This window comes from Oncorhynchus masou, chromosome 10 (genome assembly GCF_036934945.1).
Source record: "Oncorhynchus masou masou isolate Uvic2021 chromosome 10, UVic_Omas_1.1, whole genome shotgun sequence".
Classification (NCBI taxonomy): domain Eukaryota; kingdom Metazoa; phylum Chordata; class Actinopteri; order Salmoniformes; family Salmonidae; genus Oncorhynchus; species Oncorhynchus masou.
In genome coordinates, this window is record NC_088221.1 from 6,434,646 (window position 1) to 6,450,033 (window position 15,388).

Below are 15,388 nucleotides of genomic sequence, written 5' to 3' on the forward strand. Positions count from 1 at the left end.
TCCACGTCGCCTTGCTGCCTCCTCATACCAGTGCCTCTCCGCTTTAGCCGCCTCTAGTTCCTCCTTGGGGCGGCGATATTCACCAGGCTGAGCCCAGGGTCCTTTTCCGTCCAGTTCTTCCTCCCATGTCCAATTCTCCAAGTGCAGCCTCTCCCACTGAAGCTGCATCTGTTGCCTCTTCTGTGGCTCCTGCCTGCTCGGTCCGTGTGTTTGGGTGATTCTGTAATGGCGTTCTTCGTTTGTTGAAAGAGAGTCGGACCGAAATGCAGCGTGTTGGTTACTTATGTTTTTAATGAAACAAATGACGATACATGAAATAACTTATAAATACAAAAACAACAAACGGAACGTGAAAAAACCTATGCAGCCTGTCTGGTGAACACTAACACAGAGACAGGAACAATCACCCACGAAATACACAGTGAAACCCAGGCTACCTAAATACGGTTCCCCATCAGAGACAACAAGAATCACCTGACTCTGATTGAGAACCGCCTCAGGCAGCCAAACCTAAACTAAACACACCCTTAATCAACCACAATCCCAATGCCTACAAAAACCCCAATACGACAACACAATAACATAAACCCATGTCACACCCTGGCCTGACCAACTAATTACCTAAAACACAAAATACTAAGACCAAGGCGTGACAATGCGTTTTACTTGTTGAAGGCTAAATACCCCAAGAACAAGCAGGAACTGAAGACAGCTGCAGTAAAGGCCTGGCAGAGCATCACTAGGGAAGAAATCCAGCATCTGGTGATGTCTATGGGTTCCAGACTTCAGATATTAAAACACACAATTTAATTTATGATTATGTTAGTTGTCCAGTTACTTTAGAGCCCCTAAAATTGTGTGTGTGTGGGGGGGGGGGGGCTTATGTATAAAAATTGTTGTAATTCCTACATGGTTCATACAATCATTTCGACAAAACCCTTAAATTAAAGATGGAAATCCACACTTAAAACACATCTTGATTGTTTCCTTTCAAATTCAGTGTGGTGGCGTACAGAGCCAAGATGATGCAAATTGTGTCACATTCCACTTATGGACATGACAGTCATTACTCTATGGTACATGTTATAAAGAAAAGATGGGAAACACAAATTCTTATACAATAAGAGACACGGGGTGGTTTGGTCATATCAAGTTTTACCCAAAGCCACATTTACTCCTGTAAAAGTGTGTGGATTTACTTGGTTTTCTTTGTGTCTGCTTAGAGAATAATTCTAGGGGCCAGGTTGATTGCTACAGGCGAGAGTTCAATGATCTTTCAATAGAGGTCACTGTTCTCATGACCTCATAGTGAAGTCCTTTACCGAAAAAAACAAACATATTCTGGCAAACAGTTGTGGCAAATCTTTGGGCAATTTGCCGCAAGCTCATATTTTCGCAGGCAAATACATTTTGTGGCAAACTGTTGAGGCAAATTTGTGGTGACTTGTGAAGTTCTGGCAAAAAATTCTGGGAAATGTGTGGCAAACATTCTACTGCTTGCTGCATATTTGCTGCAAACTCATTATGAATATGCAATGTAATATAACTTTAAATGAACTTTTCACAGAGAAAACTAAACATACTAAATGTATTAAATATTCTAAACAACATGTATTCAATGTCATAAATCCAATATAACTTGAAATAATCAGCATGCTAATGAAAAAAAGAGCAAAGACTGAATATTTCACAAATAAATAGTTTTAATTTTCGTATGTAGCTACAACATTTGCATGAGAGAAATGTGAAAACTACAGGGATGTCAACTACAGAATATACTTGAGCCAAGCGATAACTGAGCAATGAGCTTTCAACCAATGGATGTTTAAAAAAGAATTAACAAAATTGAAATAATTTAAAACAACAAAAACTAAATCAAACCCAGTTCAGAACTATTGCCTTTTTGAGTGAACTTTGGAGCTGGCGGCCCTGTGGAAGTCCTTTGTCCAAAGCTTGTTGAATGCATGTACTGAAACAATCAGAAAACACAAAACAAAAACAATATTGGGCTACTGAAAGCAATTACTGAAAACATTTTCTAATTTTAAATGGTAGGCTTTGGAAAAATGGGGTCAGCTGTTACAAAGTTGCCTTGATGTTGCTATGCTTCTCATTAAAACTGGCATTCTCTATATTTATCAGCAAGGAAACAATGTTTCTGCCTTGTATAAATGCTATATAAACAAAAGATTCAGCTCAAATAAACTGGAACTTAGGCCTTTTAAATCTACCAGAGTATAAAAGATTTGCACAATTGATTCAAGCGAATCATCTAATTATGATATTCAATCTAGACCGTTGTCTACTCTTTGTCACTCCTTCCTGACTCAGGTGTATAAGGCTTGGGTGGAAGAAAAGCAACATAAAATTGAGTTGTGCCTAATATGACAATTTGTATTATTGTTCAAAAATGAAGTATTGTTAACTTACATCTAAAATCCAGGCATGCAAGATGCAAGATGCACATATATTTCTCTGTCCCCAGTTTGATTAAACATATATTTCTCTGTCCTCAGTTATCGCTTGGCTCAATCTGTATTTTTGACTAGTAACTGATTTCTTCTAGAAATAATGTGGCAAGGGAGAACACATGATCAAGATGAGCTAGCTACTTGTTTGAAGAAACGAAAGATCTAATCTAATACCAAGAATGAATGTATGGGCTACATTCATGAGAATAATACATGTATTATCTTTGTGAGCTATACTCTGCCTATACTCGGCCGTCTCATGATGATAAATTGGTGGTTGAAGATTTCCCTCTGGCGGTGTGAGTGCTGTGCTTTTGCAAAGTGGGTGGGGTTATATACTGCCTGTTTGCCCTGTCAAGGTGGGATCGTCGGATGGGACCACAGTGTCTTCCGAACCCTCCTGTCTCAGCCTCCAGTAATTATGCTGCAGTAGTTTATGTGTCGGGGGGGATAGGGTCTGTCTGTTATATTGGAGTATTTCTCCTGTCTTATCCGGTGTCCTGTGTGAATTTAAGTATGCTTTCTCTAATTCTCTCTCTATGTTCCTTTATTTCTTTCTTTCTTTCTCTCACTCGGAGGACCTGAGCTCTAGGACCATGCCTCAGGACTACCTGGCCTGATGACTCCTTGCTGTCCCCAGTCCACCTGGCCGTGCTGCTGCTCCAGTTTAAACTCTTCTGCCTGCGGCTATGGAACCCTGACGTGTTCACTGGACGTGCTACCTGTCTCAGACCTGCTGTTTTCAACTCTCTAGAGACAGCAGGAGCGATAGAGATACTCTGAATGATCGGCTATGAAAAGCCAACTGACATTTACTCCTGAGGTGCTGACCTGTTGCACCCTCGACATCCACTGTGATTGTTATTATTTGACCCTGATGGTCATCTATGAACATTTGAACATCTTGGCCATGTTCTGTTATATTCTCCACCTGGCACAGCCAGAAGAGGACTGGCCACCCCTCATAGCCTGGTTCCTCTCTAGGTTTCTTCCTAGCTTCTGGCCTTTCTAGGGAGTTTTTCCTAGCCACCGTGCTTCTACACCTGCATTGCTTGCTGTTTGGGGTTTTAGGCTGGGTTTCAGCACTTTGAGATATCAGCACTTTGAGATATCAGCTGATGTAAGAAGGGCTTTATGAATAAATGTGATTTACTTACCTTATCAAGCTTGAACACAACAGTAATTTATCACTCAACAAAAGTTTTATGAGTCAGTCCACCTCAAACATCTTTCCACGGTGTTGATGCATCCTCTTCCCAATTCCGTGTCTTTCAACCTCATGGGTAAGGGAAGGGTATCCATTTGCAAAAGTGAATTTTTGCTATGATGTCAAGTTAGCTCATATTGTTGCAACCTTAGCTAGCTGTGTCAGCTAGCAAAGACAGAAACGTATTCATCCAAAAATGGTGTTGGGGCAAATAATTAGTTAGCTAGCTAGTTCTCACATCAATTGTGCAAAAGTATGATAGCTAACCTTAGCTAGCTGGCTGAGCACTAGCTGGTGGTGCTGACAGAGTGAAACTGATATAGCAACAAAATGTGTTTCACTCTATTCCATAAAACATGATATTGCTAACCAGGCATCATTTTAAACACCATTTTGAAGTTTACTAGGAAGTTTAATTAATAAGTTAGACACTTACCAGACAACTTTGGATGGTAGCTAGCTGGAAAACTTGTTTTGCATTTTCTAAGTGATTTTTCTTCTCTCCCTGACTGGTTGTCAACAGTTACTTGTCTTGGAACTCACGTGTTACCCAGAAAAGGCTTCTGGTAAACTGTTTGCCACAGGTTTGCCACAGATTCAAATATAATTATGAGATCATTATTTACTATAATAACACCTCTGGCAAACTTTTTGCCTCTAGTGGCAATAAATATTATTATTGCCAAAGGTTTGCCACAGGTTCACCATTAGTGACAAAAATTTGCAAACTTTTGGCAACATTTTGAAGCATACTATTTTAGTTTGCAGCAAATTTGCCACAAACTTGCGGGAAGTGCCGCACCAAATTATATTTTGTAAGGAGTGTCCTCGAAGCACACAGTAACCAACTCACGTCTGACTCCATTACTGTAGATTTCTTTATTAACCTCTCCAGCAACTCCTCATTGCATCTTGACGAATTGATCAAGGACAAATACATTTCTGACACTGAAAATACTTCATAATTATGGCATGAGATGAATGAGGGACAAAAATAGTCCAACATAGGAACGTTATGCTTATTACTATCACCATGTGATTGTGTGTTTGTGTGTGTGCTCGCGCGTGCCTGCGTGTGTGTGAATGCGAGTGTGTGTGTGTGTGCGTGTGTCTACCATAAAAAAGACCATTATAGCTGCCAATTTCCCCAATTTTCAAGTCAAATGGCATATGTAATCTATGTGACAGGCACCAGTCAGTATGAACTCCCAAAAGGATACATCTCTGTGACAATGATGACTGCGTTCTTCTTCTCAAAGGCATCATGGAAATACAGGACTCTCTCATGGTCCAGCCCAGACAGTAGTTTCATCTCTCTCAGAGCAGAGACCTTCCTCTTGGCTCGGGCAGAGATGAACTTGGAAGCATACTCCATTTTACCAACCTTCTGCGTCACTCGTTTCACATAGGAGAAAGCCCCTCTGAAAAAAATAATTAAAACGATTGATTTGGAGGTAACACTTTACAGTCACTTTCATGATTAAGCATTACCAAACAATTTCTAAACCTTGAATAAATACACATTTCATATTTAGAACATTTATAAGGATATAGTCCTTACAATTCATTAAAACTTGTAAGTCGCTCTCCAATTTGTAAGTCGCTCTGGATAAGAGCGTCTGCTAAATGACTTAAATGTAAATGTAATGTAAAACATTTGAATTTATGAATGTTTGTTGGCACATGGTTCTACAATAAGAGTAGATAGCATGTGACAGATCATGACAGTTTGATCTGATGTTCTTTTGACTGCTGATTACAAGAAATTATCTGATTACAGGAAATTATCTAATGAGTCTGTTATTAGTGGGATTTGAAGTAACAAACGTCCCACTCTAAATCGTTGTTTTATTATTAGTGTGGCTTGTGAAATAGCCACACTTTTAAAATAATGTACCACTTATTTCTGACTTTTATTATTAATGTGGCTTGCAAAGGAAGAGTCCCCACTTTAAATCTTAGACATAGTTCTTATTGTTATTATTAATGGGGCTTGCAAATCAAGAGTTTCCACTTTAAATCTTAGACATAGTTCTTATTATTAATGGGGCTTGCAAAGCACGTTTCTACTTTATATCTTAGACATAGTTCTTATTATTAATGGGCTTGTGAAGCAAGAGTCCCTCCATCAAATCTCTCGACATACTTATTTTTCTTCGTAATATTATTATTTGGAACGCTACACCTCTTAAACCATTTAAGCTAGAAACGGCATTCAAACTTTAAAATGTGCAGACTGGTCTAGATTGAGGTCCTAAAATACAGATTGTTTTATATATTTTATACTTTTTAAACTATTAAGATTTATGTCCTTTTTTCGTCCATCTTCATTCACTATCATGGAACTTTTTTCAACATTCTAAAAGACCCCATTGTGACATCATCACTTCCACCATTCCATTCACTGTAAATGCAACAATGCTACTTTTGACACAAATCAGCTACTTTTACCACTTTGCAAACAACTTAGACAAAAAGTTAGAACGTATGAAATCTTCTTCTACTTCTCTGCTTTTCAAATCTGAATGCAGAAACAAAAATATTCTGATAAAAAGTTACAGCTATTTTAGTATCCACATCAACAACATTTGCTAACTATTTATAAAAAACAGACATTTTTACAATTTTCCCAACAAGCTAGACAAAACGTTAGAGGGTACGATATCTTTGTAAACTTTTCTGCTATTCAAAACTATCTACTACAGATATTACGACACAGCTGTTTTAGTAACTGAATTAACACATTTCCCCCATTTTTTTCCCAAACAACTGCCATTTTGTCAGGAGTGGTCTGTAGTTGTGATGTTGTGGTCTGTAATTGTGGTCAGTAGTTGTGGTTGTAGCCAGTAATTGTGGTCAGTAATTGTGGTCAGTATTGGTGGTAGTTAGTTATGGTCAGCAGTTGTGTGGTTGTGCTCAGTAGTTGTGGTCAGGATTAATGATCTGTACACACAACTAGTGACCACAATTACTAACCACATATCAACTACGGGCCACAGCCACACTACTGACCACAGCAACAGAACTACAGATTATAACTCCTGACCACAACTACTGAACACAACTCCTGACCACAACTATTGATCACAATTACTGACCACAACCACACAATTACTGACCACAACAATTACTGACCACAACCACAGAACTGCTGACCACAGAACTCCTCAGCACAACTACTGACCACAAATAATGACCACAATTACTGACCACAAGTACTGACCACAACTCCTGAACACAATTACTAACCACAACCACACAACTACTGGCCACACAAGTACTGAACACAACAACAGACTTTAACTCCTGACCACAACCACACAACTACTGTCCACAACTAGGGCTGTTGCGGTGACTGTATTACCGCCACACCGGCAGTCATTAGTCAAGACCGGAGTAAAATTCCATGTGACCATTGAGTCACGGTAATCTCCTTTTATGTATTCTGGTAGTACCTTTGTCGCTAATGACCATCAGGTTACTAATGGCCTGGTACTCAGTGCTCTATTGTCCTTCCAACCACTCTGACATCAATGCAAATGCATTCGAAAATCACATACAACGCTTATCATCAAAACAGTATTGGGCTTTTTGTTTCAAAGCCAAACACAACAAAATGGACAGTGCATTCTAAGTTGATGATTCATTCAAAACACACATACACATATTAGCACTTATGCATAAGCATATGCCTATATACGAGTCCAAGCCTGAAAAAAAAACTGAATTAAAATAATGATTGTGCCATTATACAATACATAGCCTTCCATATATTACGCACAGCAGAAAAACATAAAACAAAACTGATTTAATATGTCTTTGATAAATAATTGGTCTAGCCTATACTTAATTAAACAAATTCTAGTAATCGCCTTTGAGTGTGGACTGTATTGTTATTCATACTGGATGAACTAGTTAGATTACACTATGCTTCAAACTATCTATCGATGATTCTGGCCCTGTTCCTGCCCATTTGATAATGGGCCATTCTAAATCAAAATGAATTTTACACATTAGTAAAGACCAGATTAAATTGAGAATAGTCTGATGGGTGAAAATATGATCACTCAATGAGAGAACAGTTGTGCAGCCTGAGGCAAGGAACAGAGAGCAAGCTTTTTCTGCGACTTTCTCAAATCATCAATAGCCTATAGTAACATCATGCAGCCCATATATGTTTTGATATCTAAGTCATTCTAAGGTTTATATAATTCACAACTGACATTGCCAAGTAACTCTTAGTCTAGCATATAGGTCCTGCTTCAAATGATCACTTTTACACTCAACATAGCCATAACATATGCGCACTTGCTCCGGAATGGGAAAAATATCCTTTCTGTTTTATTCAGCTAAATTCAATTATATTCTTCTTACTATGAAATCATATAATATAAAATAATGGGAAGGGACTTACAAGCACATCTTGTCAGCTAAATGAACAAGCCTACATCCTATGGCATGGCACATAACCAGATAACATACAATAGGCCAAAAATACTGAAATACATTTTCATCATATCATAATGTTTCTTTAGATCTGCCTAAAATAAATAATGGATTTATTGTGATGGTGTATATTTAATTTATCTATTAAACTGTCATTAAATACTGAACAAAAATTTAAGAGCAACAACAAGATTTTACTGAATTACAGGTAATTTAAGGAAATCAGCTAAATAAATTCATTAGGGCCTAATCTATGACTGGGAATACAGATATGCATCTGTTGGTCACAATTATCTTTAAGATAGGTAAGGGTGTGGATCTGAAAACCAATCAGTATCTGCTGTCACCACTATTAGTCTCATGCAGAATATCTCCATTGCATAGAGTTGATCAGGCTGTTGATTGTGGCCTGTGGAATGTTGTCCCACTCCTCGTCAATAGCTGTGTGAAGTTGCTGGATATTCATGGGAACTAGAACACTCTGTCATACACATCAATCCAGAGCATTCCAAACATGCTCCAAAATTACATTACAGGCGGCTTATGGTAGAAAAATGAACATTAAAATCTTTGACAATAGCTCTGGTGGACATTCCTGCAGTCAGCATGCCAATGGCACGCTCCCTCAAAACCTGAGACATCACTGCACATTTTAGAGTGGCCTTTATTGTCCCGAGCACAAGGTGCACATGTGTAATGATCATGCTGTTCAAACATATTATTGATATGCCACACCTGTCAGATGGATTGATTATCTTGGCAAAGTAGAAATGATCACCAAAAGGTATGTAAAGAAATTTGTGGCAAAACCTTTAGAGAAATCAACTTATGGAACATTTCTGGGATCTTTTATTTCAGCTCATGAAACATGGGACCAACACTTTACATGTTGCGTTCATGTTTTTGTTCAGTGTAGATGTTCCAACGGCATGCATCAGTGGCTTTTACGCAGCTTGTTTGTGTGGAGGCCTGGAGATGCAAAACATGTTTATGTTAATTAACGGTCAATTACCGTGAGACGATAACAAAGTGTCATGACTGCCACAGCCCTAATCACAAACACACAACTACTGACCACAACTACTGACCACAACCACACAACTACTGACCACAATTACTCTACACAAGATTAAAACAATCATTATTATTTGTTTTTTTTTACCTTTATTTAACTAGGTTAGTCAGTTAAAGAACAAATTCTTATTTACAATGACAGCCTAGGAACCTTTTTTTTTACCTTTATTTTACTAGGCAAGTCAGTTAAGAAAAAGTTCTTATTTTCAATGACGGCCGTGGAACAGTGGGTTAACTGCCTGTTCAGGGGCAGAATGGCAGATTTGTACCTTGTCAGCTTGGGGGGTTTGAACTTGCAACCTTATGGCTACTAGTCCAACACTCTAACCACTAGGCTACCCTGCCACCCTGGGGTGAGCATCATTGAGTTAATATGAATGAGAAAAACCATTGAACAAATACAATATGTTTTCAGGGAAAGTTTATTTTTCAAACAAATCAAACAGTGTAAACAAGTTAGGCAGTTAAATTTTTCTTGTGTCTTACTTCAATCAGAGTATACACAAACATTTTGTCTTTGTCATCTTCATTGCATTATGAGGGCACTTGTTTGTCATGACATCAGCTTGAGTAAAACATTTTTTACTTCTTCCACTACCACAAAAATACTTTTCAAGAGTTGAAGCAAGCCCCAGAACATTACTTGTAAAGTTACCATTTAGCTATTGTGGGGCTTGTGTGGCAAAAGCCAACACTTAAATCTTCATCATACTTATTATTATTATTATTTAGCACTCAACTCCTCCTACACAGTTTAAGCTAGAAACGCCATTCAAACTTCAAAACATGTAGACTGGTTTGAGTTGCTTGTATTCAAAAAAATTGTGTGTATATTTTACCCCCTTTTTCTCCCCAATTCTGATCTTGTCTCATCGCTGCAACTCCCCATCAGGCTCGGGAGGCGAAGGTCGAGTCAAGCATCCTCCGAAACATGACCTGTCAAACGGTGCTTAACACCCGCCCGCTTATCCTGGAAGCCAGCCGCACCAATGTGTCAGAGTTCAACTGTTCAACTGATGACCGAGGCCAGCCTGCAGGCACCCGGCCCGCCACAAGGAGTCGCCTGCAGGCACCCGGCCCGCCACAGTTACACCAGCTCTGTCAGAAGGAATGGGCCAAAATTCACCCAACTTATCGTGGGAAGCCTCTGGAAGGTTAAACAATTTAAAGGCAATGCTACCAAATACTAATTGAGTGTATTTAAACTTCTGACCCAATGGGAATGTGATGAAAGCAATAAAAGCTGACATAAATAATTATCTCCACTATTATTCTGACATTTCACATTCTTAAAATAAAGTGGTCATCCTAACTGACCTAAGACAGGGAATTGTTACTAGGATTACATGTCAGGAATTGTGAAAAACTGAGTTTAAATGTATTTGGCTAAGGTGTATATAATCTACCAACTTCAACTGTATGTGTTTGGGAAAATTCAAAAGGGAATAACTACACATTTTTCATACCCATCTACACACAATACCCGATAATGACAAAGGGAAAATAAGTTTTTAGACATTTTAGCAAATGTATTGAAAATTAAATACAGAAATATCTTATATATATATATATATATATATATATATATATATATATATATATATATATATATATATATATATATTTTTACGTTTACATTTACATTTAAGTCATTTAGCAGACGCTCTTATCCAGAGCGACTTACAAATTGGTGAATTCACCTTCTGACATCCAGTGGAACAGCCACTTTACAATAGTGCATCTAAATCATTTAAGGGGGGTGAGAAGGATTACTTTATCCTATCCTAGGTATTCCTTGAAGAGGTGGGGTTTCAGGTGTCTCCGGAAGGTGGTGATTGACTCCGCTGTCCTGGCGTCGTGAGGGAGTTTGTTCCACCATTGGGGGGCCAGAGCAGCGAACAGTTTTGACTGGGCTGAGCGGGAACTGTACTTCCTCAGTGGTAGGGAGGCGAGCAGGCCAGAGGTGGATGAACGCAGTGCCCTTGTTTGGGTGTAGGGCCTGATCAGAGCCTGGAGGTACTGGGGTGCCGTTCCCCTCACAGCTCCGTAGGCAAGCACCATGGTCTTGTAGCGGATGCGAGCTTCAACTGGAAGCCAGTGGAGAGAGCGGAGGAGCGTGGTGACGTGAGAGAACTTGGGAAGGTTGAACACCAGACGGGCTGCGGCGTTCTGGATGAGTTGTAGGGGTTTAATGGCACAGGCAGGGAGCCCAGCCAACAGCGAGTTGCAGTAATCCAGACGGGAGATGACAAGTGCCTGGATTAGGACCTGCGCCGCTTCCTGTGTGAGGCAGGGTCGTACTCTGCGGATGTTGTAGAGCATGAACCTACAGGAACGGGCCACCGCCTTGATGTTAGTTGAGAACGACAGGGTGTTGTCCAGGATCACGCCAAGGTTCTTAGCGCTCTGGGAGGAGGACACAATGGAGTTGTCAACCGTGATGGCGAGATCATGGAACGGGCAGTCCTTCCCCGGGAGGAGGAGCAGCTCCGTCTTGTCGAGGTTCAGCTTGAGGTGGTGATCCGTCATCCACACTGATATGTCTGCCAGACATGCAGAGATGCGATTCGCCACCTGGTCATCAGAAGGGGGAAAGGAGAAGATTAATTGTGTGTCGTCTGCATAGCAATGATAGGAGAGACCATGTGAGGTGATGACAGAGCCAAGTGACTTGGTGTATAGCGAGAATAGGAGAGGGCCTAGAACAGAGCCCTGGGGGACCCCAGTGGTGAGAGCGCGTGGCGAGGAGACAGATTCTCGCCACGCCACCTGGTAGGAGCGACCTGTCAGGTAGGACGCAATCCAAGCGTGGGCCGCGCCGGAGATGCCCAACTCGGAGAGGGTGGAGAGGAGGATCTGATGGTTCACAGTATCGAAGGCAGCCGATAGGTCTAGAAGGATGAGAGCAGAGGAGAGAGAGTTAGCTTTAGCAGTGCGGAGCGCCTCCGTGATACAGAGAAGAGCAGTCTCAGTTGAATGACTAGTCTTGAAACCTGACTGATTTGGATCAAGAAGGTCATTCTGAGAGAGATAGCGGGAGAGCTGGCCAAGGATGGCACGTTTAAGAGTTTTGGAGAGAAAAGAAAGAAGGGATACTGGTCTGTAGTTGTTGACATCGGAGGGATCGAGTGTAGGTTTTTTCAGAAGGGGTGCAACTCTCGCTCTCTTGAAGACGGAAGGGACGTAGCCAGCGGTCAGGGATGAGTTGATGAGCGAGGTGAGGTAAGGGAGAAGGTCTCCGGAAATGGTCTGGAGAAGAGAGGAGGGGATAGGGTCAAGCGGGCAGGTTGTTGGGCGGCCGGCCGTCACAAGAAGCGAGATTTCATCTGGATAGAGAGGGGAGAAAGAGGTCAGAGCACAGGGTAGGGCAGTGTGAGCAGAACCAGCGGTGTCGTTTGACTTAGCAAACGAGGATCGGATGTCGTTGACCTTCTTTTCAAAATGGTTGACGAAGTCATCTGCAGAGAGGGAGGAGGGGGGAGGAGAATTCAGGAGGGAGGAGAAGGTGGCAAAGAGCTTCCTAGGGTTAGAGGCAGATGCTTGGAATTTAGAGTGGTAGAAAGTGGCTTTAGCAGCAGAGACAGAGGAGGAAAATGTAGAGAGGAGGGAGTGAAAGGATGCCAGGTCCGCAGGGAGGCGAGTTTTCCCTCATTTCCGCTCGGCTGCCCGGAGCACTGTTCTGTGAGCTCGCAATGAGTCGTTGAGCCACGGAGCGGGAGGGGAGGACCGAGCCGGCCTGGAGGATAGGGGACATAGAGAGTCAAAGGATGCAGAAATGGAAGAGAGGAGGGTTGAGGAGGCAGAATCAGGAGATAGGTTGGAGAAGGTATGAGCAGAGGGAAGAGATGATAGGATGGAAGAGGAGAGAGTAGCGGGGGAGAGAGAGCGAAGGTTGGGACGGCGCGATACCATCCGAGTAGGGGCAGTGTGGGAAGTGTTGGATGAGAGCGAGAGGGAAAAGGATACAAGGTAGTGGTCGGAGACTTGGAGGGGAGTTGCAATGAGGTTAGTGGAAGAACAGCATCTAGTAAAGATGAGGTCGAGCGTATTGCCTGCCTTGTGAGTAGGGGGAAGGTGAGAGGGTGAGGTCAAAAGAGGAGAGGAGTGGAAAGAAGGAGGCAGAGAGGAATGAGTCAAAGGTAGACGAGGGGAGGTTAAAGTCGCCCAGGACAGTGAGAGGTGAGCCGTCCTCAGGAAAGGAGCTTATCAAGGCATCAAGCTCATTGATGAACTCTCCGAGGGAACCTGGAGGGCGATAAATGATAAGGATGTTAAGCTTGAAAGGGCTGGTAACTGTGACAGCATGGAATTCAAAGGAGGCGATAGACAGATGGGTAAGGGGAGAAAGAGAGAATGACCACTTGGGAGAGATGAGGATCCCGGTGCCACCACCCCGCTGACCAGAAGCTCTCGGGGTGTGCGAGAACACGTGGGCGGACGAAGAGAGAGCAGTAGGAGTAGCAGTGTTATCTGTGGTGATCCATGTTTCCGTCAGTGCCAAGAAGTCGAGGGACTGGAGGGAGGCATAGGCTGAGATGAAGTCTGCCTTGTTGGCCGCAGATCGGCAGTTCCAGAGGCTACCGGAGACCTGGAACTCCAAGTGGGTCGTGCGGGCTGGGACCACCAGATTAGGGTGGCCGCGGCCACGCGGTGTGGAGCGTTTGTATGGTCTGTGCAGAGAGGAGAGAACAGGGATAGATAGACACATAGTTGACAGGCTACAGAAGAGGCTACACTAATGCAAAGGAGATTGGAATGACAAGTGGACTACACGTCTCGAATGTTCAGAAAGTTAAGCTTACGTAGCAAGAATCTTATAGACTAAAATGATTGAAATGATACAGTACTGCTGGAGTAGGCTAGCTGGCAGTGGCTGTGTTGTTGACTTTGTAGGCTAGCTGGCAGTGGCTGCGTTGTTGACACTACACCAATCAAGTCGTTCCGTCGAGTGTAATAGTTTCTACAGTGCTGCTATTCGGGGGCTAGCTGGCTAGCTAGCAGTGTTGATTACGTTACGTTACGTTAAAAGAACGACAATAGCTGGCTAGCTAACCTAGAAAATCGCTCTAGACTACATTATTGTCTTAGATACAAAGACGGCTATGTAGCTAGCTAGCTACGATCAAACAAATCAAACCGTTGTACTGTAATGAAGTGAAATGAAAATGTGATACTACCTATATATTCACACCCCTGAGTCAATACATGTTAGAATCACTTTTGGCAGCAAATACAGATGTGAGTACTTCTCTGAGAGCTTTACGCACCTGGATTGTACAATATTTTCACATTATTCTTTAACAAAGTCTTCAAGCTGTCAAGTTGGATGTTGATCATTGCTAAACAGCCATTTTCAAGTCGTGCCATTGATTTTCAAGTAGATTTTAAGTCAAAACTGTAACTAGGCCACTCAGGAGCATTCAATGTCATCTTGGTAAGCAATTCTAGTGTATATTTGGCCTTGTTGTAGGTTATTGTCCTAAATTTTTCTCCTAGTATCTGTTGGAAAGTAGACTGAACCAGGTTTTTCCTCTAGAATGTTGCCTCTGCTTAGCACTATTCTGTGTCTTTTTATCATAGAAAACTCCCTAGTCCTTGCTGATGACAAGCATACCCATAACATGATGCAGCCACCACCATGCTTGAAAATATGAAGCGTGGTACTCAGTGATGTGTTGTGTTGGATTTTCCCCAAACATAATGCTTTGTATTCACAAAATAAAGTTAATATCTTTGCCAATTTATTTTGCAGTTTTACTTCAGTGCCTTATTGCAAACAGTATGCACGTTTTGGAATATTTTTTATTCTGTACAGATTTCCTTCTTTTGACTCTGCCATTTAGGTTAGTATTGTAGCGTAACTACAATGTTTTTGACTCATCCCCAAGTTACTCATATCACAACCATTAAACTCTAACTGTTTTAAAGTCACTATTGGCCTCATGGTGAAATCCCTGAGCGGTTTTCTCCTCTCCGGGAACTGAGTCAGGAAGGATGTCTGTGTCTTTGTAGTGACTGGGTGTATTAATACACCATTCAAAGTGTAATTAATAATTTCACCAAGCTCAAAGGAATAGTCAATGTCTGTATTTTTTTACCAATAGGTGCCTTTCTTTGTGAGGCATTGGAAAACCTCACTGGGTTTTGTGGTTGAAATTCACTGCTCAACTGAGGGACCTTACAGATAATG

At 41.5% G+C, this 15,388-nt stretch overlaps 1 protein-coding gene across 1 annotated transcript in view; it reads right to left on the minus strand.

Annotated features, from left to right (window-relative positions):
* The window catches only part of LOC135547779 (striated muscle preferentially expressed protein kinase-like), a 203,453-nt gene that overhangs the window by 23,619 nt on the left and 164,446 nt on the right, over positions 1–15,388 (minus strand). Inside the window, 2 exon segments of the mRNA XM_064977037.1 lie at positions 4,532–4,589; positions 4,899–5,099. Of these exon segments, the coding sequence (XP_064833109.1) occupies positions 4,532–4,589; positions 4,899–5,099 (259 nt within the window).